The sequence below is a fragment of the Athene noctua genome, chromosome Z (genome assembly GCF_965140245.1).
Source record: "Athene noctua chromosome Z, bAthNoc1.hap1.1, whole genome shotgun sequence".
In the NCBI taxonomy this organism is placed as follows: Eukaryota; Metazoa; Chordata; class Aves; order Strigiformes; family Strigidae; genus Athene; species Athene noctua.
This window is the reverse complement of record NC_134077.1, coordinates 751,883-776,347: the sequence shown is the minus strand read 5'-3', so window position 1 is coordinate 776,347 and position 24,465 is coordinate 751,883. Positions and strand designations below refer to the sequence as shown.

Below are 24,465 nucleotides of genomic sequence, written 5' to 3'. Positions count from 1 at the left end.
GACATGCTGTCTGCAATTAATATTGCATAACGGCCTCCTGATTCCTAAATTATGTATTTCTCCTTCTCAGCATTGTTGTGTTTTTTATGGGGTTAATTATTTTCCATCATTCTGCCTTTAGCAACAGTTGTCTTAATTAAGGGGGCCAAGTTCCGCTCTCATTTCTGCCTGGCGGATCCTAATGAAATCAATGGAGCCGCACAGTGTAAATGGGAGAGGGACGGTGGCCATCTACGCACAAATAAAATGTTCCCTCTCCTGTTGATTAATGCGTAAAATTAAACCACGGCATAACCTCCAACTTCTGACTAAATGTCACCAAGTAAATTACTGCCCGAGTCCCACTCAGAGTGGCTTTTCCACGTGCTGGTCAAACCCGGCCGCCAGCCCACCGCCGGGGGACGGAACCGACGCGGGATGCTGAGCTCAAACCCTGCCTCTGCCCAAACCCGTGCCTGCCAGTGTCCCCCCGGGCTCAGCACAGGGGTAACCCACTGGTCTCTCCTGCCTCTAAGAGCAGCAAAGGGGCTTCTCTCCAGCTATTCCTCCCCTGCCTGCATTTCCTGACAGCCGCCTGTTAAACCAGAGCCAGGCAACCATGCAGCGCAGGCTCCAATAAGTGGATCCACATGCAATATTCATGGATGGCTTCAGAATAGTCACAGATCCATCACGCTTGGCAGGAGGACGCCGCGCTCCGAATGCTGAGCTTAAGCACCTTTTTGAACCCGAGCCCTGAGGAGGAGCACAGAGCTCGGGGCCGAGGGCAGCCTGGAGTCTCCTCGGACGGTGCCGACGAGGCCAGAGTCCCTTGTGAGATGTTTTCTGTAAGAAAAGGCCTCTGGGAGGTGGACGAGGGCCACCAGACAGAGTCATCAGCCCATGTCCCCCACGATACATCACTGGGGTGCTCCGCGCCATCCCTGCCACCAGCAATGGCTCTTTCCCAGCAAATCCCTGCCTGCCCCACAGCCCCCAAGGTGCGGGAGACCCGGGGAGACCTTGGGAGCCCTGGGGCCACGGAGTACCCCCAGTCCACCCCCCCAAACTGCTGCTCCTGCGGAAGCAAGCAGATGAGCCCCCGACACCGAGGGAACCCGGCTGAGCCAGTGCTGAGGGACCTGGTGGGGTTGGGAACGGTCGGGGTGAGGGTCGTGGTTGGGCTGGAGGAGCTTCAGGGGCTTCTCCAGCCGAGATCATTCTGGGATTCTGAGCCCAACCAGAGCTTCGTTCCCTCACTCAGGTTTGTTTACCAGCTGCTTCTACGTCTGGCCAGCACCACACAGCAACTCCCAAACTGACCTCACCCCCCAGGATTAATTTTTACAGAATCACTCCGGAGTCTATGGTAATCACTCCTTTAAAAAATGAAGAGATTTGGGATTTTTCTTCAGTGCGGAGGATTAGGTCTAAATACACGTAAGCTGCAGGAAGCTCAGCTGCATGCCCACTGCTGACTGCTCCCTTATTCTCCTTTCGGGAGTGTTTGCCACAGCAGGGCTGTTTGTCCTCGGCGGGGTCAGGCGGACAGACCGACAGACACATCCCTGCAGTGCCGGGCACCCCTGGGCTCGCTGCCTCCTGCTCCGCTCCAGAGGGTCCCTGGCGTGTGGCTGCTCCTGCCCCTCGCTCCGGGACCTCTCTGGTTTCCTTGGGGAGGGAAGTGCAGTAATTAGTCCTCCAGACTTGTAAGGCAGCGCCGCAAACCAGCTGGCGGGACCTTTGTAAAGCGCAGCAAACTACTAAAAGAGACGACTGGCTTCAGTCCTGAAGCCTTTAGGAAATTCCTGGTGGTTTAACTAGGTGAAGCAGCAGTACCAGTGCGGGAGCTGGCCATTTACCCAGGCCCGGGGCAGATGTCTCTGTGTTCCCTGAGTCTCCAGGAACTTCCATCGGCCAGCACAGGTCGCTGCCAGCTGGGCAGAGGCAGCTGCCTGCCCTCCTGCCTGCACCACCAGTGATGTGCCTTCTGTTAAAGGAGGTGGGGATGGAGAGCTGGAGCCCCCCACGCTGGTGCGAGCAGCTGCCGCCTTTATCCCCATCCCCTGCCAGTGCCTGAGCTTCCCCCCTGGCAGGGCTGCCACTTCTGCCTCACTTTCCCCTGCCAGGCTTGCAAAGCTCCACCTAACTAAGCCTGGTCTTGCATTTACAGCAGCAAGTGAAGGAGGTGACTACACGCACGCTTGGGGCTGGATGTCCGCACGTTCCTGGTGGGACACGAGCAAGACGTGGGGCAGCCCCTGCCTGGGGCCTGGGGGGACAGGCAGTGGGCTCCTGGGGCTGCCAGAAAAGTGGGGGCTCAGAGCCTGAACGAAAATACTGTACGCAGTAAAGTCAGAAAGGGAGGCGTGCCCTTTATGTCCAGCAAGCGTTTTTGCAAATATAATTAAAATAAATACATATCTGGGACTGGTCTGACCGCAGGTATAAGGATGCAGTGCCAGATTTTTAAAACAAAATAACTTAAGCACTTAGAAAAGGACTCAAGCAGACTTTGGGTACTTATGTTCAAAATAATTGTCCCAGGAAACCCAATTCAGCAGCCACCCGGGCTGAAAGCACTTAGGCACACTCGGGCAGGCGTTCAACAAAGCATTTAGCTACCCCCGCGCAGCATCAGCAGAAACCATGGGGCCTTCGTTCAGGGCAGTGACTCAGGGAAACCAGTTTGGTGCTGAGATGGCCGGGGTCCCGCCTGGGTCCAGCCTAGGACCAGTCTGGGTCTAGCCTAGGTCCCACCTGGGTCCTGCCTGAGTACTACCTGGGTCTGGCCTGGGTCCAGCCTGTGTCCCGCCTGAGTCCAGCCTGGGTCTGGCCTGGGTCCCGCCTGTGTGCCCCCGTGTCCCACCTGGGTCCCCCCTGTGTCCCGCCCAGGTCCAGCCTAGGCCCCAAGCACCCTCCGTGGTGCTGTCCCCTGTGCCTCTCCGTTTGTGACCGGCTCCTGCCTCAGTTGGCAGCTGCAGCCTCTTTAAGACGCGGGGAGAGGGCGGTTTGTCCGCCCGGCAGCCACCGGCAGCCGCGGGTGCGTCGCTCCTCGCCGCCTTCCCCAGGGAACGCGCTTCCAGTATGAGCGGAGAGGCTGCAAAGCAGGAGCCTTGGCTGCTAAAGGCAGCTCAGGAGGGAGAATGCTCCCGGTAAATAAATTCATAGATCTTCACACACCAGTGGGCTGCAAGCACCTGGTTTTAAAGAGACTTTGAAACTATTTTGGGTGCAGTCTGTCAGAGCGAGACACCCTTATGCCTGGAGACCCTAAACACCAACTTCAAAGAAGGGAGGGAAACCGCAAATACAGCCCGGAAAAGGTGGATTTCAGTGGGGGCAAATCTTCAATCCCAGTTAAAAAGACCGTGTCCCGTCTCCATGAATAAGTCAAACAGTAGGAACCTTTCCTAAGCGCACAGCCAACCCGACGGGTGCTTCCTCCGTCGGGCTTGAAAGCGAATCGATGCTCCTGCTTCCTTTCATGTGGTGTAGCTGCACTTCTCCTCCGCTGAAATGCCGTCTCTCCTCTGCTCCACCTGCCTGAATCCTTGTCTCTGTTTCAAACACATTTCCTCCCTTCTGCAGTCTTTTCCACAAAAATCCCCTCAGATGCTGGATGTTGTTTTCTTATTGGCAACAGGCTGATGGCCGGTGAGGGCCTCCAAGCTGGTGGTCCTGCCCTGCCCATTCCTCCTTGGAGAGCCTCAGATCTAACCTAAATAGTAATTCCTACGGATTTCCTCTCTCCTAGCAAACACGCGCGCTTAAAGAGGGGTGTTTATCACCCGCCGAGGACTTGGTGTAACCCGCGCACCAGGGATTTCACCCCAGCGGTGCGGGACGTGTCCTTCTCTGCCCCTTGGCTACATGGCACCTTGCAAAACACCCTGTAAACAGTGAAAATACTGGCTCACCCACCCACCCACCTCCTCCTTCAAAGCTTCACACAAAAACCAAGCCACCTAATTGAGGAGCAACATTCCCGGGCCGGGAGCTCTGTACCGGGGCCTCCCCACTCCTCTCGCCCGCAGCCTCCGGCGAGCTGAGCCGCTGTGTCAATTACAGGAAAATCAATGAAGATACTGCTCAGGACTCCTTTTCACCATTCAGCGCGGATGATATCCTTCACTTTCTAGCACTGATTCATTTACTTTCAGCCTCTCCAGGGGCTCCTGACATATTGCTATCTCTGAAGAATCTGAAGCAAGAACTGCCTTTGTTTCCACTGCAACTTGTTGGCGTGTGCAGGCTCCGGGGACAGCGCGGCCGGGGCTGGGGCTCACAACGGGGTCAAAAGGAGAGCGGCCGCTGCACAAGGCAGGGTTTTGAAGCATTTCTTGGCAAAGCGTCTTTCCGATGTCCTCGCAGATCTCAGGGATTGGGCAAAATGGATCCAAAACCCAGGGCTGGCATCCCAGTGACCTCCTTCCTCCTGCTCCATGCTGTCCTGGCCGAGCTGTCCCCAGCGGCAGTGACTCAGGAGCGCTGCTGCTACTCCCACTGCCCTGCCACAGCCAAGACATCCCCCTCCGAGCCCCCAGCCTCTGCTGCTGCTGCCGGGGGCTTTGCCTGGGCCACCACAGCCTTCCCACGCTGCTCGCCCACTCCTGATAAAAAACCCCTGATCCACTCACGGCTTGTGCCGGGGACACATTTCCTGGGCTCTGGGACACCATGGGGCCACCTGCAGAAGGTCCCGCTTGCCCAGCAGCCTGTTGGCAATAAATACCCTGCTCTTGCTCATTAACTTCCTGGGGGGCAGGTGGGAGTTTTGTACAAAACCCAACAGCAGGAGTTCTCCTGCCTGAGGAGTGGTAGAAAAGCAGAGGGGTATATGGCACAAGGGCTGTACGGTCTTGCTCTGGGGTTTGTACCCGGTCCCGGGACACATGGTCAGAAACTACAGAAGACAGTGTTAAGTGTTATAGAATTGAATTGCAAAATATCTAAAGGCAACAAGTTGTGGCTGGTGTAACCTGGGCGGCCTGGGTGGACGTGTTGAAGCTGGGTACACTGTGCTGGGCGGACGGCGACAGGAACCATGTGAAGTCACGTAAAAACCCAATCTCCTCTATCAGAGGGTGATATTTCCGACATCCCCATCCTTTTCACTCCCCACCAAAGCCACAGGCATCCCACAGGACCGGGGTGCAGACCCCCAGGCCATACTCACGCCGAACTCCCACTGAAGGCTGAAGCACCATGCCGTGACGTCGGACCCAACCCTGCAAGCTCCTCATGTTCCTCCTCTTCAAAGAGAGCTTCACACGCGCAGAGCTTGTAGGATATAGCCCAGAGCAAGGATGGTGCTACAAAGACAGTATTTATTATTTATAAGGCACTTCTATGAACTCGGGGCTCAGAGGCAGAGCTGTCTATGGGGGCGAGCTTTATAAGGAAAAAAAACGGATCTTGAAGAACCACTGGAAGTGTTGCAGCGTGCAGAAGTCATGCTCGTTGGAGACACCCCTCAGATTACAGCACCCGGGGCTCTCTTGGAGCTCACATGGCATCTGCTGGGTGATTTATGGGCCCGTTTAATTACTAGTAGGGTTCTTTTAAGTGGGATCATGCCCTACACCCCACGTTTTCCAAGAATGAGGGGTGTCCCGAGGCGGCTGCGTAGGCCGCACGTGCCGTACGGGGATGTCCGGTGTCACGGGGAAGCGCCACAGCCCCGAGCTGGGGAGCAGGGGGGACGTGGGGCGCCCTCCCGGACGGCGGGACCCCAGCGAAGGCGTAGGGGCCCCGGCAGCCCCGGCACCCCGCAGCTCAGCCGTGCTCATCCCCCCCCACATCCCCACGGGGCTCTTGGGGGGCCACTGCAGGACACCCCAAGGCAGTGGAAGGGCACTAGGGGCACCCCGGGGATGTCCGGGGGGGGGCACGCTTGGCCGTGTGTCTGGTGCTGCCGGGGAGGACACAGCAGGGCTGTCCGGGGGGGGCACCGGGGCTGCCAGGGGGCACTGGGGCTGCTGGCGTGGCACGGGGGATTGTTGGGGGTTACGGGGGGCTGTCGGGGGGGTGCTGGGGCTGTCGGAGGGCACAGGGGATGCTGGGGGGGCACTTGCCCTCTCGGGGGGCACCAGGGCTGTCGGGGGGCACTGGGGCAGCACAGGGGCTGTTGGGGGTCACGCTGGGGCTGTCGGGGGGGGCACGTCAGGGCTCTTGGGGGGCACCGGGGCTGTCGAGGGGACTCCGAAGCCGCCGGTGCGTGCGCCGTGGCTGCCGGGGGGGCCCGCCGGGGCCCCGGGGGGGTGGTTGGGGGGGGCCCGGCGGCGCTGCCGGGGTTGCCGGGGCCGGGGCGGCCGCTCCCGGCTGCCATTTCATCGCGCCGCCGCTCGGTCCCTCCATTTTCTCTCCGGCTGCCGGCGGTGCCGGGCCCCGTCCCCGCCGCCGTCCCGCACCCGCCCCCCCTCCCCGCTCCATGTAGCCCCCCCGCACACGCCCAGCCGCGGGGCCGCCTCCCGGCATGAGGAGCTGCAAGATGGTGCGGGTGGCCAGCGTGCTGGGGCTGGTGATGCTCAGCATCGCGCTCCTCATCCTCTCCCTCATCAGCTACGTCTCGCTGAAGAAGGACAACATCTTCGGGGCGCCCCGCGCCGCCGGCCCGGGGGGGCCCCGCATGTACATGTTCCACGCGGGATTCAGGTGAGGGCTCGGGGAGCCGGGGGGGTCCGCCCTTCCCACCCCTTCCCACCCCGGCGGGCCCGGCCAGGCCCCACGGCGGGGATGCGGCTCCCCCCGCCCAGCGCCGGGCCTGCGGGAGGGACCCCCGGGACAGCGGGACCGGGGGGGGCCGGGGGTGCTGGACGGTGGGGGGCAGCCCGACACCGCCCGGCACGGCCCGGCACGGCCTGACAGAGCCCGGTGGAGCTCGGCCCGGCTTGGTAGAGCCCGGCACGGCCCGGTACAGCCCGATACAGTAGAACCCAGCCCGGTGCAGCCCGGCATGGCCCGGCCTAGCCCGGTGGAGCCCCGTAGAGCCCGGTACGGCCCAGTATAGCTCGGTATATCTCGTTGCATCCCGGTGTATCCCGGTATATCCTGGTATATCTCGTTGTATCTCGGTGTATCCCGGTTTATCCCGGTATATCCCGGTATATCCCGCTGTATCCCGGTGTATCCCTGTATATCCCGATATATCCCGGTATATCCCGGTATATCCCGCTGTACCCGGTGTATCCCGGTATATCCCGATATATCCCGGTATATCCCGGTGTATCCCGGCCCGGCGCGTCCGGCGCTGTCCGCGGTGCTGAGACCGGCCGGGGCGGGGTCGGGCCGGGGCCGGTAACGGGCTGCGGGTCCGTGTCTCTCCGTGTGTCCGTCCGTGTGTCTGTGTGTTTGTCCGTGTGTCCGTCCGTGTGTCCGTGTGTCTGTCCATGTGTCCGTGTGTCTGCCTGTGTGTCTGTGTGTTTGTCCGTGTGTCCGTCCCTGTGTCCGTGTGTCCGTCCGTGTGTCTGTCCATGTGTCCGTGTGTCCGTGTGTCTGCCTGTGTGTCTGTGTGTTTGTCCGTGTGTCTGTCCGTGTGTCTGTCCGTGTGTCTGTCTGTCCGTGGGTCCGTGCGCTCCTTTGCAGGTCCCAGTTTGCGCTGAAGTTCCTGGACCCCTCGTTCGTGCCCATGACGAACTCCCTGAGCCAGGAGCTGCAGGAGAAGCCGTCCAAATGGGCCTTCAACCGCACGGCCTTCGCCCACCAGCGGTGAGCATGCGCCCGCGGACCCTCCGCACCCCCCGGCCTTGTCCCCTTCCCCCCCCCCACGACTGCAGAAAATACAGTCGGGGACTGCTAAATACTTTTAATTCGCCAGCAGCCAGAGACAAAGGCTGAACCGGAGTGTTTCCCCACATGCTTACAGCTATCTTGGGAGAAATTTCAGAGCAGGGCATTTTACCAAACAGGACGCGACCCGGCGTCCCGGTGTGCAAGTAAAATCGTCGTCACTTCAGTACAAACGACTGGGGTTTATAAAACTTGAAACAAGCGGGCAGGTAACGGCCATGAAACACCGCATTCGTGGAGGCCGACGTGCGCCCAGATAAACTTCCCAGCTGACGGCAGCTCTGAGCAAGCACAGCCCTGCTCTGCCTCCCGGCCGAGGGGGTGGGCAGGGCTTGGGGCTTGGATGGGGGCCCTCGAGCCTGGATCACCCCAAAACACCTCCCTGGTCACCGCCGGCTGCCTCCTGCCCGCGGGTTGCACTGATGTCCCTGCAGTGTGGCAAGAGAAAGGGTTTCTCTGTCCCTTCAGCTTCCTCAGAGCTGCTCCGTGCTTGGTGGCAGTCAGACGTGCCCTCAGTGTGATGAGTCGTGGCACTGCCTGGCCAGCCTCTTTTATTTATTGGCTTTACTGAGATATATATATAGAGAAAGATCAGTAAATATATACTTTATACATTTTTTTAATATAGATGTATTTACTGATGTATTTTTAAAAAGAAAATAAAACCGTTTAGCCATTTAAGACAGCGACTCCCACCCTGGACTGTAGCGGACAAAAGCCTGATCTTTCAGAGACCACCTTGTGACCCGGCTCCCATCTCCCACCCAAGAATCAGGAACCCCGTCCCCTCGGCTCGGCAGCCCAGTCGGTGTGGGGTGCTGCCCCCCTCAGTGTTCCCCTCCTCCCCTGGGCCCTCTCCGGCACAGCAGGGCCAGCGATGCCCCTCCAGTGCCGACAAGCTGCCCCCGGGGCGCCATGGGGCAGGGCGAGGAGGGGGCTCTTTGCCTGCCCCATCCTGTCCCAGGAGCCGCCGGGCTGGCGGGACAGTGGCTGCCCTCAGTACTGCTTCATTCCTGGCACCACCAGCTCATCCATCGTGAGTTTTAATTGTTGGACTAGATGATCTTGAAGGCCTTTTCCAACCTCGATGATTCTGTGATTCTGTGAGTCTGTCTCCGTGCCACCCCGCTGAAGGTTTTAGCTGATGCCTCAGGATCTGCCGTTGTGCTTGTCCGTTAGCCATAACCCATAATTAGGGCACCCAGTGGGACTCCATTAATGCTTAGACATTGGAGGTTGCAAGCTGGAAAAAAGTTGTTTGTTTTCCATAAACATGAGCAAATAAAGTGGTATTGGTTTTCTATTTTTATGCCCTGCTAGGGAAATTCCTGAGCAGGCTTGGTTCTGTTTGGCTTTTAAGTATCCCTAATAACCCTTGTAAAAACGCCGGTGTGCTTGCCCAGGGAAGACATTAAGGAATTATCTTTACATAAATGGAGGCAGCAACTGTCACTTGGGTTTGTGCTTCTTAACAAGAACATGAAAAATGACATGTATTTAAAAATCAGCTCCTGTTAACTCAACCCAATATCTTGGACGGCTTGGGTTTGCTTCCCATCCCAGCACCCATCGTCCCCAGATCCACAGCCCAGTTCCAAGAGCGGGGTGTGTGTGGAGAGCCCCAGCAGGGCCCCAGCACCCCTCAGCCAGGCACCCGGGGAAGGGCCGAGCTGTTGGCTGCACCCCTGGGGTTTACACAGGGAATCCAGCGTTTCAATCCGGACACTGCTCCAAGGGGCACGGCCGCACCCTCAGCTGGCATCACCCAGGACGGCCCAGTAAAGCCCAGCTCCAGGTTCCTCTCTCTTTATGTTAATTTAAAAGCCATTGCGCCACGCTGCTCAGGAAAATACTGCATTAAGGAAAAAGAGAAATGTAAGTCTAGCCAGAAAGAAAATCTCTCCACTGCAGAAAGAGGGGAAATACAACTCCTTGTTTTCTTCTCTTTTTCTGTTTTATTTTAGGCAAGAAATCCTTCAGCACGTTGATGTAATAAAAAATTTTTCTTTGACCAAGAATAGCGTTCGGATCGGGCAGCTGATGCATTACGATTATTCCAGCCACAAGTACGTTTTCTCTATCAGCAATAACTTCCGATCGCTGCTTCCCGACGTGTCGCCCATCCTGAACAAGCATTACAACATCTGCGCCGTGGTTGGAAACAGCGGGATCCTGACCGGGAGTCAGTGCGGCCAAGAAATAGATAAATCGGATTTTGTTTTTCGTTGCAATTTTGCTCCAACCGAGGCTTTCCAAAAAGATGTTGGAAGGAAAACCAATCTTACGACCTTCAACCCCAGCATCCTGGAAAAGTATTACAACAATCTTCTGACCATTCAGGATCGCAACAACTTCTTTTTAAGCCTGAAAAAGCTCGACGGGGCCATCCTTTGGATCCCCGCTTTTTTCTTCCACACGTCAGCGACGGTCACGAGAACGCTGGTTGACTTCTTCGTTGAGCACAGAGGGCAACTGAAGGTCCAGTTGGCTTGGCCAGGAAACATCATGCAGCATGTTAACAGGTGTGTGTTTCTGCCTGGTGTTTAGCTTGTCCAAACACGTCTCTGTACAAACACAACTGGTTTTCCTGTTTGTGCCTGACCTGGTAGGCACTGTCTAGCGAGTCAGGACCCGAGCCTGCTCGGCCTTAGAGCAAACGCAGCTTTGTTACGGCCTCAGCGAGTCCTTTGGGTGGTTCCTCACAGGTGTGGGCCCGGCGCAGAGGAGTGGGGGGTTGTTTGCCCGGGGGCTCGGCCCGGGCCAGGGCTCTGCCTCCGCTGTGGAGCCCGGAGGAGTGTGGGACAGCCGAGGGAGGCACGGCGGGAGCAGAGCACCGTGTCTGGAGTGCATGCTCTTCCCAGCCCGCTCACGGGAGCTGCCGCCTGCTCCGAGGAAAACTGCGGCACCACAAAGCAGGATGACGTTGCCTCTCTTTAGCAAGTGTGAGCGGAGCCAGGGGATCGTACCTGGCTGGGTAAGGCACTGCCTCTCCTGGCCAAAACCCAGAGCCGTTCAGAGGGGGACACAAGAGACTGGGGGTCAGGGTGCTGCTGGGGGCGTTCTGCGCTCCCGCTCCTTACAGACTGGCCTGAGGAGAAGCCCTTGCCTCGCCCAGGCTCTCAGCACCATCTCTGAGCAGTAACATTATTTTTTCCTTACAGCAAACCCGTGGCATTCCTCTTCCCCCCGCTCCAGAGTAACAAGTCTATTTTTTTTCACAGGTACTGGAAGAACAAACACTTGTCACCCAAGCGGCTGAGCACAGGTATTCTCATGTACACCCTTGCTTCTGCCATATGTGAAGAGATCCACTTGTACGGATTCTGGCCCTTCGGGTTCGACCCCAACACGAGGGAGGACCTCCCGTACCACTACTATGATAAGAAGGGAACCAAGTTCACGACCAAGTGGCAGGAGTCCCACCAGCTGCCTGCAGAGTTCCAGCTGCTCTACAGGATGCACGGTGAAGGACTGGCCAAACTCACCTTGTCGCATTGTGCCTAAGAACCTAAATCTTGAAGTGCCAAATGATTGTCTAAAAAGTGCCCAAACCCCAATTAAACGTTCTTCAGATAGAATTCTAAAAAAAGAAAAAAAAAAAGAAAAAAAAAAAAGACCCAAACACCCCAGCCTAAAATATTTTCCATAATATAAAGATGCTTTTTAGTCACCCCTGTCACTGCTCGTCAGAGGGTCTAAGCCCATTTAGCAGTGCAGAAACATTTATCAAATTCTGTGGATGCTATTCATGCAGCAGCAAAGTCGAAATATTTTGCATTTATAGATAAGTCACTAAGTATGTTTTAAGATACTTTCGTATTTTAGCATCCCACTAAATGCCCTGAAACTCTTCATTTTACTGTTCCTTCCTGACTAGAACTAGAAATGCTGATTTTAAAAGGTTTTGCTGCTTTTGTGTATGTTGCTATCAATTGCTTGGCATAATAGATCGCTGTGGCCGATCGAGGAGGCCACTCAGAATTCCAGTTCTTCGCCACTTGCAAGTTCTTCAGTGTGGATCCTGATTTCCACCGCTTGCATATTTTCATATTTACTGAATTTGACATTTTTCAAAGCTATAAGGTGAAGGAGGAGGTCACAATCCGGCTTGTACCTTAGCTAGGTGTCTATATCGCTCTCAGAACACTTCAGCGTTTTAATTCAACTTGGGCCAAACCCTACTCCTAATTAGGCTGAACCGTGGTCGTTCCCATCCGTGTGATGATATCTGGTCTTTTGATTTCAAAGTTAAACCTCCGCGATAACAATTAGGTTTCTCTGGAGATGCGTTGGGTGAGACCAGCCCCAGACCCCGGCGCGGGCGCGCCTCCCTCTGCACTGGCTCCCCGCACCCTCCAACGCTGGGGGGTGCTTTGGGGGGACGATATCCCTGAGCATGGGGACCACGGGGGGGTCCCACCCCATCCCTTTGCCCCCAGATTGGCGGCCGGGCGCCACGCCCACCCCGGTGAGCTCTGCTGGGTGGGACCCGCCGCGGCCGTACCCAACGTTCTGCTGCAAGAGTGTTTTGGTAGGTGCCACCCAAACCCCCGGCGCTCCCGCGGTGGCCATGGGGTTCGTTGCTCGGCGGTGTCTGTAGAGAGTGGTCGTAGCCTTTGTTAGTCCAATTAATGGCGACGGGGCAGGCGGGCCGGGCAGCAGCAGGAGCCAGGCACCGGGGTTGTTAAAAATGTTTTTTAAAGGGAAGTGAGCGCAGCAGGAGTCCAGGGAAGAGGAAATACAGTTACCAGGTCTCCCCATTCACATCTCCAAATCCACGGTCAGACCACTAAACGAGCGGCCCCGTTTTCCGATCACCAACAGCCACCCGAGGCAGGCAAAGCAAGACACGGCTTCCTCGGCACCGCTGACATCTGGCTGTTTGTAGAGAGGACAAACCTTACTTAGGGTTTGAAAGTGTTGGCCATTATGTCTCAGGATAAAGGAGCGTGTAAAATAACTGGGTTTCTTATTACTGCAAGTATTGCTTACAAGTATTTTAACATTTTTGTACTATTCTCTCTGACGCTGAGAACTGACTGCACACTGAAAGAAGATGCAAAATCCAATTTAAAATCATAGTTTAAAATGGCACCATTTAATTTTTCTCAGCCTCTTTACCTACAAGCAGATGTAGGAGGTGAGGAAGATCTCGAGTACAACACCAAACCGCAGGTCCACTGGCCCCCAAAGCTGGGTCCCCGCTCTCCCCCACGCCCCGGGGCGGAGAAGGAGCTGGCAACTTTCTTCCCCATTTTAATGACCCCGCATTTTCTGGCTTTTGTTTTTTCCAAGGCTGTTCAGGGCTGGGGCGCGCTGCGGAGGGGCTGGGGTCTCGCCGTGCCGTGGCATTCCCGCCCGCCCTGCCAAGCCTGGCTCAACGTTGCAGGGGACTCTGGCTCTCCGTGCTGTCTGTCGGTCCCATGCTCGTCGCCATCCCTGCAGCAGAGTCCAACTTCCCGCAGCTGTTATGAAGACATAGTTGTGCAGTGACGGTGGTGTCTTACGCCGTGCGGTGCCATAAGAGTTGTCCTTGATATTATCACCTATTATTTGTGCCATAGTCGCGCGCGAGGGCCGGGGAGCGGAGTTTGGCCGTGCTGGGCACAGGTTGTGGCAGAGCATGAGGACAGGTCCTCTCCATCACTCGCACCTGCCCGTGGGAGGGACAGGGACCCCCCGACCCCGCCAGGCCCATCACCGAGGGGTGCAGGATTGCACCCCCTGGACGCCAGGACCATGAGCAACCGGGCAGCACCAGCCCTGACCTGCGGGAACCCTACTCCAAGTGCCGGAGCACGCGGATTTTTTGTGCCCAGGAAACAGAAAGATGAGAAATTGGCAGGGAGATCTGCGCTAGCTGTTAATGACGTGCAGTAATTAATCATTTCTGATGGTGTTTCGAGCTGTACGTACCCATGAAGGCAGGCGGGTGGCTCGGCCAGTCACCGAGGGGCATGTTGAAGGTGTGTCCCGTGGCCAAGAGCCCAGCAGGGGCCAGGGGTGACTCCCAACCCCGGCTGATGCCTCTTGGCTTGTGGTTAACGCCAGATATTTTCTTTAAGAGGCATTTTATCAATCTCATGTAGGGAGCGATCATTTTTAATCAGCGCATTAAAGAAATGTGAATTATTATCATTATATTGGTGTGAAAGGGGGGCCTGGTGTGCTCTATACAGCTTTTGGCTGCTGGCTCCAAGGGGGAATGGCACTGGCAGATCCTGCTCGGCTGCTGCACGGCGTTTATGTGGCATAACCAGTAGTCACCAGTAAACATTCATTAGCCCAAACAGACGTATTTCCGCCTGTGTGTCTCCAGCAGCCCTTTTCGCAGCGGCGGTGCTCAGCCTGGGGCCAGACTCCGGGGTGTTGGCCCCGGCCGTGTCGCTGGGCGGTGGGACACGCTCAGAGCCACAGCGTCCAGCCTCTCCCCGAGGGGAGGGCGGCAGTTCTGATGTGCCCGGGGGCCTCGGCCGGTTGTTCCTCAGTGCTGCACATCTTCTCTCCGCTCAAACCGCTGCTGTAGAGCACCCCGGAGAGAAGATGAAAGGCAAAAATTAGAGGTTGAAACCAAAACCCAAAATTGCTCTGGGGTCGTTTTTTAATTTTTCATATTTTTTTTTTTTTTAAATTAAATTTCCCGTCCTAATCACACTAAACTGGGGGAAGTTGCCCATGGCTGTAATTTCTGTTCTGCCCCCAGCTCGCCCCCCAGGCTGTTTCTGTGCTCGGGAGCCCTGCGAGGCCCCACGCACCCAGCAGAGCGCCAGGGACGCTGGTCGCGGGGAGGATGGCGACGGGGAGGTGTCTCCATGTGCGGTACCTTCGTTTGACCTTGCTTAACTTCAGCAAACGGAGCGTCTGTCAGGTTCATCCCGCTTATGGCCAGGTCCCGTTACGGCTGAAGGCAGCAGACCCCACCAGGGGGTCTCGGGGGGAGCCCCGGTGCTCTGCAGCCCCCTCCCATCCCCAGAGAGGGCCGGGACCCCCTGTCAGTGCCGGGGGACGGCTCTGGCAGCACAGCTGGAACTTTCCAGAGGCACAGAGAGGCACCGAGAGCGGAGAAGGAAGCACGAAAACAGCTGCAAATATTCGGAAATGGGAATACAGAAAAATTATTGACAGAGCGCCATATTATATCATTGATTTTTAAGCAAAACTCCCTATCGATTTTTCAGAACCGCATTGAACATTTCAGAATCATTGATTTTAATGGGGAGTTCTTCCCCAAAATCAATGGCGCAATACAGCCCAAAGTAAATTGCTTCTTAGTATCAATATTTTTTTGTCCAAGCTCTTGCAGTGTGGAAAGCTGTCTTAAAATGTGCATCTTTTGTTTTTTGCCTGTTTCCTGCACTTTGAATTCTGCTTTTGTAGAGCGACCGGCAGGGAAGGGCGGCTTGTGCCGACTGGTGGGACCAGCAGTGGCCCAGGGTGGGCTCTGCTCCCCCAGGCAGGGAAAGCCCCCGCTGCTGCCTCGCAGTCAGGCTGGACTCTCTCCCAAAACCCCATTTTTGGGCTGATTTTGTTGTGGGGCCTCGCATTAGGGGCACTGCACGTCCCAGAGCAGTAAAGGGGGGTGACCCCCCCCGCCCCGAATTGGCAGTAAGGTCAGGGCTCGGCGTCCTTTTCTCACTGCACGGGGCTTTCAGCATGTGTAATTCTGGTTTTGTAGAAAATAATCAGAAAATCCCTCTGAGCTGGAGGAAGTGAGTGATGGGTGGCAGGAGGAGCCCTGGCATTGCCCGCGGCACTGGCTGGTGGCCCTCGGCTGGAGAAGGTCCAGGCTGGGCGGCTCACGGTGGGTTCCTGAGCTCTGGGATGAAGGGGATGAAGGTGGTGGGCAAGGTGAGGGCCGGAGGGTGCGGAGGAGACTGTGGCTGAGGGGGAGAGGCAGAAAATGCCTTTTTAAATAAGCTGCTCCCCTCCAGCCCCCACGGCTCCCCGGGGCGGTGCCGGCTGCCGCCCGCCCGGCTCAGGACTGCAAACGGCCCCTGCATTGGGTCTCACCTTGGCCAGACTCTTCCTGCCAAAACCTTCCAGCCTCTTGTCTACCTAAACCAACTCCTGATGGTTCAAGGAAATACTCGCTGCCGTTCCTGAACGTCTAGGCCAGCAGATATGGCTAAATGAACGTACGCGTCACGCAGCGTGATCAGTACTCGTAAGTACGGAAGGTTTGAGTTTACAAAAGCAGGCGAGGTCCTGACTAGCTCCGAGGGAAGGGTCTGGCGGGACTCAGACCCCGCTGGGCTCCCAGGACGTGTCCCAGGCGCTGCTGGAGGTGAGCGGGGCCGCATCCTGCTCCAGCCCTGTGCCAACGGGCGCCGAGGACCCCGCAGCGAGGACTGGGGATGTGGAGAGGGGGTGTACATAGGAGTGGAAATACGTGTGTTACCTTCTCTTCTTTTATACATCTGGGGTTTGTATTTTCGTTGCTTGCATCTTTTCAGTGAATGGTAGCAAGATACATTCAGACAAAGTCATTTTTGGCTACTGGTTTTAATTGTGGAGTATACCAAAAAGCAAGCGTTTGTGGACTATAACTAACGGTGAATGGAGGCTGCAAAAATGGATCGTTTAGAAAAAAACAGGTTTTCTGTAAATGAATGTGTCTTTATTCCAATGGCTATACAGTTCAATGCCTGATGGAGTTGTTTTCAATAAAAAAAAAAGAGATAAATATTTTAAAAAAGAGAAAAAAAATGCCATAATTGTAATAAAGGATTCATTATTTAACAGCCATACTAAAAGCATTTTTTATTTTTAAATGGCTGATGTTCACAGAGGGCCAGGGCACAGCCTCAGGTGAGTGGCCGCGGTGGGGCCGTGGTGCTGGCATCCAGCCTCGCTCCCCCGGGAGCCTCGAGGGGGTCGGCGGGGCCGGGAGCGCCGGGGGGCAGCGCCTGGCCCTCCCGCGAGGGGCTACCGCGGCCCCACCGCGGGCGTCGTCTGCGCCGGGCAACGCGGCCGTTCGTGGGGGACCTCTCAGCAATGTGATTCGTTGGTGTGAACGTGCCTGCAACATTGACTCATGTGCCAAAACACAATATTGGATGCGTTGTTTTTAAATAAAATGTTTTATTGTGCATTGGAAGTCTGTAAACTCAGCTGTGTCCGCTTCTTCCTTCTTACTATTTCCTGAACCCTTCCCGGCGACGAGCTGGCACTGGGGGGGGGGTTTCCACGCTGTAGACGCACTTTGCTGAGCACCAGATTGTCACTTTAATCAAAAAACCCCTCATGCTAACGAGCCCAAACAGCTAATGTTCTCTCCCACTATAACTGATATTTTTTTTCCCCTCCTGAGTGGGTAAATATGGAGAGTATTCACAGATTCAAGCGTACTCACAGCTCACCAATAACCCAGCTGAGATAGTTACCCCCACGGCAGAGGGAAGCAAAGCCCCATTTTCAGGAAAGTTCCCAAACTCGGGGTTTCTGCGGGTGGGATTTTCACGCAGCCTGGATTAGAAGCAGCCCCGCTGTGGGACGAGCTGCCCCAGGGAGCCCGGCCCCACGCGCCTCCGGCCGGGCACTAATATTAACACAGAGTGCAGTTGGACTTACCGGTCTTCCACTTCGAGCTGACACCTGGAGTTCTCGTTACCTTGCTTCCACGGCTCTTGTGCAAGCGCTAGGTGTATTTTATGCCCGTGACACCAACGTTAAATAACACCAAAAATGCCCCCTGGAAGATCCCCACGCAGGAGTAACTGGCCCACAGAAATACGCGCGGGGTGAGCACCAGCGATCGGCAAAAGAACACGGAGGTGATTGTCCACAAAGGCCCACGACAGCATTTAGCGAGTTCCCGTGCTGCCGCTGCATTGCCTCCGTTTTCAAAGGGTGAAAAACACCCTCCCAAAACTCTGCCTGTCCCTGCCGGGAAGGACCCAGCCTGGGGAGCAGTGGCGCTGCCTCAGGGCATCTCCTGACCAGGGGGGGCTTGTGGCCATCCCAGCCACCTGGCCCGTCCTTCCATCCTCATCTCGTCCTCCTTTCCTCATCCCGTCCTCCTGCCATCTCCATCCCATCCTCCCGTCCTCAGCCCATCCTCCTTCTGTGTTTCACCTGCACCTCGGGCTCTCTGGTAGCCTCCCCACTCGTTTTGGTGCCATCCTCGTCCTTAGCCATCGACCACACACTGTTTCCTTGTGCTGAGGGGTTCTCTGGAGAGTTTGTGACCGGTCACTCTCCCGGCACCCTTCCTGTCCTCTCCCTGCACCCGGGCAGGGGGGTTTGTGCCTTTGACCCCCTGTCTGGAGGCTACTGCCAGACGTGCTGGGCAACTCCTCCTCTTCGGCTTTGCGTGGGCTCCCAGCCTGAGGGTGCCCGTGTGAGCAGGCAGCGATTCGGAGGGTTAAACCGTGGGAGTCCAGGGCCTGGGTTCTGCCTGGCAGCCTCGGGGCCTGGGAGCTCACACAAACCCAGAGACTCTCTCAGGGTGGCAGGAGCTGCAGCAGAGCCTTGGCCCAGGCACATTGTGCTGCAGCTGAAAGGCAGTGCTGACTGATGGATGGATGGATGGATGGATGGATGGATGGATGGATGGATGGATGGATTGAAGGACTTTAAGATTTTAAACTGACTGATTTAAGGGCTCATATGGCTGCAGAAACTGCTGCCTTGTTTTTAAGCCCTCATAGGGGTTATTTCCCCACTGTTAAAATGTGCTTTGGATCTCCAGCCTTTCGTACCAGGCAGCTTGTGGGTATCGGATCCCTTTGTGCCATTATGAAATTAAGAGGATGTCCAGTAACGGGAACATTCTCCCTTTACCTACCAGTTCCTCTTTACTGCCTATTTAGGTGCCTGGGAGAGCAGGGCAGGAGCATCCTGGATCCCTCCCGTCCCTCTTCCATATTTAAGAAAGCCCTGGGTGGGGCTCTTTGGGAAACAGTGACCAGGTGGGAGTTGTGGAGGTTCTCCCTCCGACCCCTACTGACAGCGAAACTGTTCCCAAATCCACCTACATTACTACGTTCATTGCCAGCAGTAGTCACTATGGGGTGTTTTGGGGATACCAAACCTCAAAATGATGTAAAAAGTAATCATTTTGGTGCTAACCCTATCTAAAAATTCTAAGCGGTTTCTGGCAACATTTCTATGACAGATATAAATATATAACATACAGAAAATCATATACATGGAAACAGGAAATCAGCTGTCGCATAATCCGTTTCCCCTGCGGTTAACACCCTGTCAGTATTCTACAACACACACTCTAGTACTTTACTCAGCCGGATTTTAAGGGGAACGGCTGGTGGGGGAGGAGAAGGAAGGAGAAGGAGGCAGGAGGAGGAGGCTGGAGACAGGAGGAGGAGGAGGCAGGAGGCTGGAGGCAGGAGGCAGGGGCACCGCCTGACCGTGATCTCCCACCCGTGCCAGCCCATGCCCCGTTTCTGGGAGTGTTTTCACCCTCCGAATGTGGCTGCTCTTCAGAGCCTCCTCGGGACATCTCTGCCGGGACCACTCGTTCTTGGCTTGTCCGATGGTCCCGTCGCTCTGGGGAGGTTTGTCTGGGCTGACAGCACAAATCTGGGTGGGTCCCCGAATGACCCCAGTCACTCCTGCACGTGTCAGGCGCTGTCACCACCAAAATATATTTAAACCCTGCGCAAAGCTGTCCCGGCCCACCTGAGCGGATGTTCCCAGAGCAGGGCTAATACTTTGGGCAACCAGATACTGATCTTTGAAAAATATTTCAGTAGGCAACGTTTAGTGCAATATAAATGAAAAAGCATTATCTGCCTATGCTGCTCGCGCCCTTCCCACAATGAATATCCGCTTTATCTAATGCATTTACCCTTGACGCGACCCTGGGAGGGAGGCAGGAGCCACCGTCCTCACTCGAGAGGCAGGAGGAGCATGGGAGGGGAGCAGCCACGTCCCCACCACGTCCTAACCCCTCACCGGGTCCCCCCACGGTGCCCTGCCCACGTCACCGGCAGTCGCGCGCCCCACTCGCCGCGCGGGGACTGCCGGGACCCCACGCCCCTGCGGGGTGACACTGGTGTCACCGTTTCCCAACACTTCCCACAAACCAAACAAGTTGGGGCCCTCCTTCTTCCAAGATAAATATTGCAAACTGGGTCCAGTTTTAATCTTTAACCACGGCCCCGGCCAGCCAAGTGTGCCATCAGCTACACCAGGACGGCCCCGCTGCCCCTCTCACGCCGGGCGGCACCACGCCGGGAATGTCCGTGCACGGAGTAGAAGTCCCCAAGCAGCCCCACAAGTACCACTCAGGCGGGGATTTATCGCCCCATAATCCAATTTCTAGTGGAGTGATGCGAGAGGAACAAATCTTTTCCTTCATCTTTCCACTGCTAAACCTGAGGGAGCTCCCCAGAGCCTCTGCTCCTCGGTGCTGGTGGTGGAGGCAAGCAGCCTGGCTGGGGTCTTGCTTCCCCCAGGTAGCCCTGAGCTGTTTTCCCTGTTGATCAGTTTGCACTGATAAAGCTGGGTCCAGCTTTCTCAGGCCTGCTTTACCCTCTGAACTGCTCCCAGAAAAACTCTGGAGAAAAAAATCCCGTATTATCCAGCTGGTTTTTTACTTCTAAATAACTGGTAACGTGTCTGGGAGGAGAACAATCACAAGGAAGACTGGTTCTACTTCTCGTGAGCAAAACTGTGGTTTAAGCCCCCCCTGGACTCACATCCAGCCGCGCTGCTGTCACTGGGAGCACGGCACAGGGGGCTGGAGCCGGGCCCTCTGCCCTCTGCAGGGAAATTGCGACACCAATTTCCAAATACCAAAAGAAAACACGTGCAATATTTGCCTAAAAGCAGGTGAAGATGACGTGGGCCATCCCTGGCCAGCCGGTGCTCGCTGTTTGAAGGGAAAGCCCACCCGTGCCCCTGCCACGTCCCGCACTGGCGTTGAGGGGGGTGTGTAGGGCTGTGAGCACGGGGGATGAACCCCTGGACTCCCCCTTTTAGGGGCGGTTTGGGTCAGCCGGATGGTTTTGCAGCACCGAAGGGCCTGGCCCATCTCTTCCCCGCGCTCAGAGATGGGTGTGGGTGCTGGAGGAGACGGCAGAGCCCAGCCCCTGGGGAACACAAGAGTAGTTAAAATCCACACACCCAGGGGAGCCCCAGCCAAAAAGAAAGGAGGAGGCTGAGGAAGAAAGCGTGGGGGGAGTGCAGCCAGGGCCCAGGTCCGTGCCACACCATCGGCCCGGGGAGAAAGGTTTAACGGGCGTGGGGGGCTGGGGGAGCCCTGTGGTGAGGCCAAAGCAGACGGTGCCCATGGGGCAGAAGGGCAGAGCTGCCCCTGCACCGTCCCGGTGGGGCTGACAGCAGCCCCGGGCTTCACAGCCCCCCCAGAGTCGGCACACAGGCAGTGCCGGTCACGGCCGTGCCGGGCGCTGGTCTTTATCCCGTTGGGGGTTGATTCCCAGGAAGATTTGGACATGGGTTTGGCAAGACGCCGGAATTAGGCGCTACCATGTGTAAGCTCACATCACCATGGGACGCGAGGATCGGGCACGGGTTTAAAAAGAAAAGGTCAAAGTCGGGCCTTTTTCTCCTGAATTCTGAAAATATTTTGTCAGGGAAAAAAAATAAAAATAATCGATTTCTCATCTTTCCTCTGTTAAAGAGAGCGTAATTGATGGGAACGGCGGGTGCAGCCCAGCCCTCCGAAGGCGCTGGCGAACGCCCCCTCTGCCCGCTCGCCCCCGCGCCGGCCCACAGCCCCGCTCCCCGTGCCGCAGCACCGCGCTCCCGCCGCTCTGCCGAGGCGAGGCACCGCGCCCGGTGCCCACCGGCACGGGCCCCGCCAACGCCAACCACCACCCCAACCGCCAGCGGGGTCCCGGTGCCCACGGGGAGAGCGGAGCGCAGCCGCTCGCTGGGAGCCGGGGATCGCTGCGCAGCCCAGCACAAGGCTGCAGTTCAGGTTTTACTCAACAAAAAGTCAGATTTCATTTCAGTTATGAAACGCCTGAGAATATCTTTGCAGCCCTATGAAGCTAAAATTCAAAGTATGATTAATCTTAATTTTTAGGTGACGGTTCCCGCTCTGTAAGAGAGAGTGGGGAGCTCTCAGGAGCGGCAGGAGGGGCTGGGGGTGAGTGTCCAGAAAAACACCTCCCGGCACCAGCTCCCGCGGTGTGACACAGGGTGAGCAGGGGCTGGGGCGCCTGGTCTCCACAGGTACCTTCCAACCTCAGCTCTGGAAAAGGAAAGGGAAAGGGAAAGGGAAAGGGAATGGGAAAGGGAAAGGGAAAGGGAAAGGGAAAAGGAGAAAAGAAAAAGGAGGAAGAGGAAGAGGAAAGAGGAAAGAGGAAGGGGAAGGGGAAGGGGAAGGGGAAGGGGAAGGAGAGGAAGGGGAAGGGAAGGGGAAGGGGAAGGGGAAGGGGAAGAATAGCAAGGAAGAGGAAGAGGAGAGGAGGAGGGAGGAGAGGAAGAAAGGAAGAAGGAGAGGAAGAGGACGCCGGCACATCTGCAGCATCTGGCCTCCCATCGGGCTCTGTCCACCCCCTCCCCTCCCTGCCTGCACTTGCCTCTCTTTCCCCCACATCAGCTGCAACTTTTGCCCCTTTAGGCAGGACGGGAAGATTTCACGCATAGCTTGCCCTGAACAAAGGCCCCTCACGCCCGGGCTCGCTGCTGCTTCCTCCTTCCTTTCTCCTTTTCCACCGCGGGCTGACAGCGGCTGGGGCAGCTGGGGGTCGGTGGGGGGACACTTCGTTTCACACCCTCTTGGTTCGTGTCGAAAAGCAGCTCAGAAAATACCGTGAGCTCTGGGCCCACACGGGGCCGGTGGCCTGGGGAGGAACGGATCGCTAGCCCTTGGGACCCACAGCGGGAATCCGTCGGGAAACGGGGGGCACCACACACGGCCTGTTTGTTACACGGCTGGGGGCGCCCTGCAGAGGGGCCTGGTAGCAAACGGTCTTGACCTTGGAAGAATATAAAATAGGGCCGGTTTTGGACAGGACTCAGCCGTTTTCACTCACCACCTGCATTCCTTTCCAAGCCCCGCAGCATTTTCCCCTGTCCCAAAGCAGAGGGATGCCCAGCGCCCGTCCCTGCCCGTACCCGGGCCCAGGCTCGGCACGCTGCCCGCACCGTCCTGCCCGTGGCTCCCCGCAGCCCCCGCCACACGCCCCTGCACGCCTTGGCCCTTGGCAGCATTTTTCTCCAAACCAGGCTCAACTCTTGCTATCGAAAAGGTGACATTTCTCCCCATTTTCCCCCCACTTTGTTACCAGAAGGGCACCGTGGGGGTGGGACCTTTACAAACACAGAGATGGTTATCAGGGCCCGAGATAAGAATGACATAAAACACAAGTCTCCGTGTTACTGATTAAAGTGGAAGGGGGAGGGAGGGGGCAGTGGAGGGAACCGCACTGCTGGGAGCAGCTGCACAGCCTGGCACGGCATGGCACAGCACGGCATAGCCCAACAGTCAGGCACAGCGTGGCACAACATGGCCCAGCCCAACACCTGCAGGCACAGCACGGCACCCTCTGGCACAGCCTGGCATGGTGCGGCACAGCCCAGCATAGCCCAGCCTGGGATGGCACAGCACGGCCCAACACGCCTCGACATGGCACCGTCCATCATTGTGATGGTGGAGCATGGCCCAACACATCTTGACATGGCACTGTCCCTCATCGTGGTGGCATTGATGGCATGGCATGGCCCAACACATCTTGTCCTGGCACTGTCCATCATTGGGATGGCACGGCACGGCCCAACAAGTCTTAACATGGCACTGTCCACCATTGCAATGGCACGGCCCGGCCCAACATGTCTTGCCATGGCCAAATCCATCATTGCAATGGTGTGGCACAGCCCAACATATCTTGCCATGGCACAGCCCATCATTGGGAAGGCATGGCACGGCCCAACATGCCTTGGCACGGCACCGTCCATGTTTGCGATGGCGTTGATGGCACGGCACGGCCCAACACGCCTCAGCCCAGCCCAGCCCAGCCTGGGACGAGCGGGACCAGCCTGGCCGAGGCGGTTGCCTGGCCGTGGGCTGTGCGGAGGGCACGGGGCCTGGCCGGAGCAGGGGGGTCCCCGCTTGCCAGCTCCGTGCCGGGGGCTCCTGTCCCCACGGGCCCTGCTCCCACTGGGCGCCCCCTGCCCACCTCCTCGCCTGCCTGCCCACTGCCTGCCCCCCTCCCTCCCTGCCCCTCCCCGCAGCACCGGCTCCGCGCCGAGGACGCGCTCGAGGCCCCTCTGGGAGCCCGCGGGCCGTTCCCCGCCGCCGCCCCCCGCTTCCAGCGCAGCCCCCGCTCCCCACCTCCCCTCGGGGACCGGCCGGGGGGACCGGGCTGGGCTCCCCCCACGCAGGAGCCTACCTGGGGGCTCCGGAGCCGCGAGGCGGGCCGGGGCCGGGGGCTGGCGGCTCGCACCCCCCTCGACGGCCGGCCCGTTTCGGCAAGGGCGAAGCGTTCGCCGCCGGCTCGCGCCCGTGGGCTCGGCCCCCCGGCGGGGCTGCAGGGCCGGGGGCGGGCGGGGGCCCGGCCCTTCCCCCCGACACACGCGTGTGCGTGGCCGCGCCCGCGGGAGGGCTCGCGCCGGCACGGGGACAGCGGTGTCTGCCGCGGCCGGGGCCGTTCGTTCTCGTGCGCGGTCACGCCGCCGTCTTTCCCAAACCGCGCTTAATTCGGCTCATAACGCGGGCCAGCGCCGCGCTTCGGCGGCAAACGGGCAGGCGGGAGAGCGCGG

The 24,465-nt window shown here is 57.4% G+C and overlaps 1 protein-coding gene across 1 annotated transcript; it reads left to right on the top strand.

Moving 5' to 3' along the window:
• The first annotated feature begins 6,407 nt into the window (after positions 1 to 6,407).
• ST8SIA3 (ST8 alpha-N-acetyl-neuraminide alpha-2,8-sialyltransferase 3) lies at positions 6,408 to 16,876 on the top strand. Its single transcript, XM_074932366.1, has 4 exons — positions 6,408 to 6,636; positions 7,567 to 7,689; positions 9,735 to 10,292; positions 10,992 to 16,876. The coding sequence occupies exons 1-4, from the start codon at positions 6,458 to 6,460 to the stop codon at positions 11,272 to 11,274; spliced, it is 1,143 nt and encodes a 380-aa protein (XP_074788467.1). The 5' UTR covers positions 6,408 to 6,457; the 3' UTR covers positions 11,275 to 16,876.
• Positions 16,877 to 24,465: the final 7,589 nt, after the last annotated feature.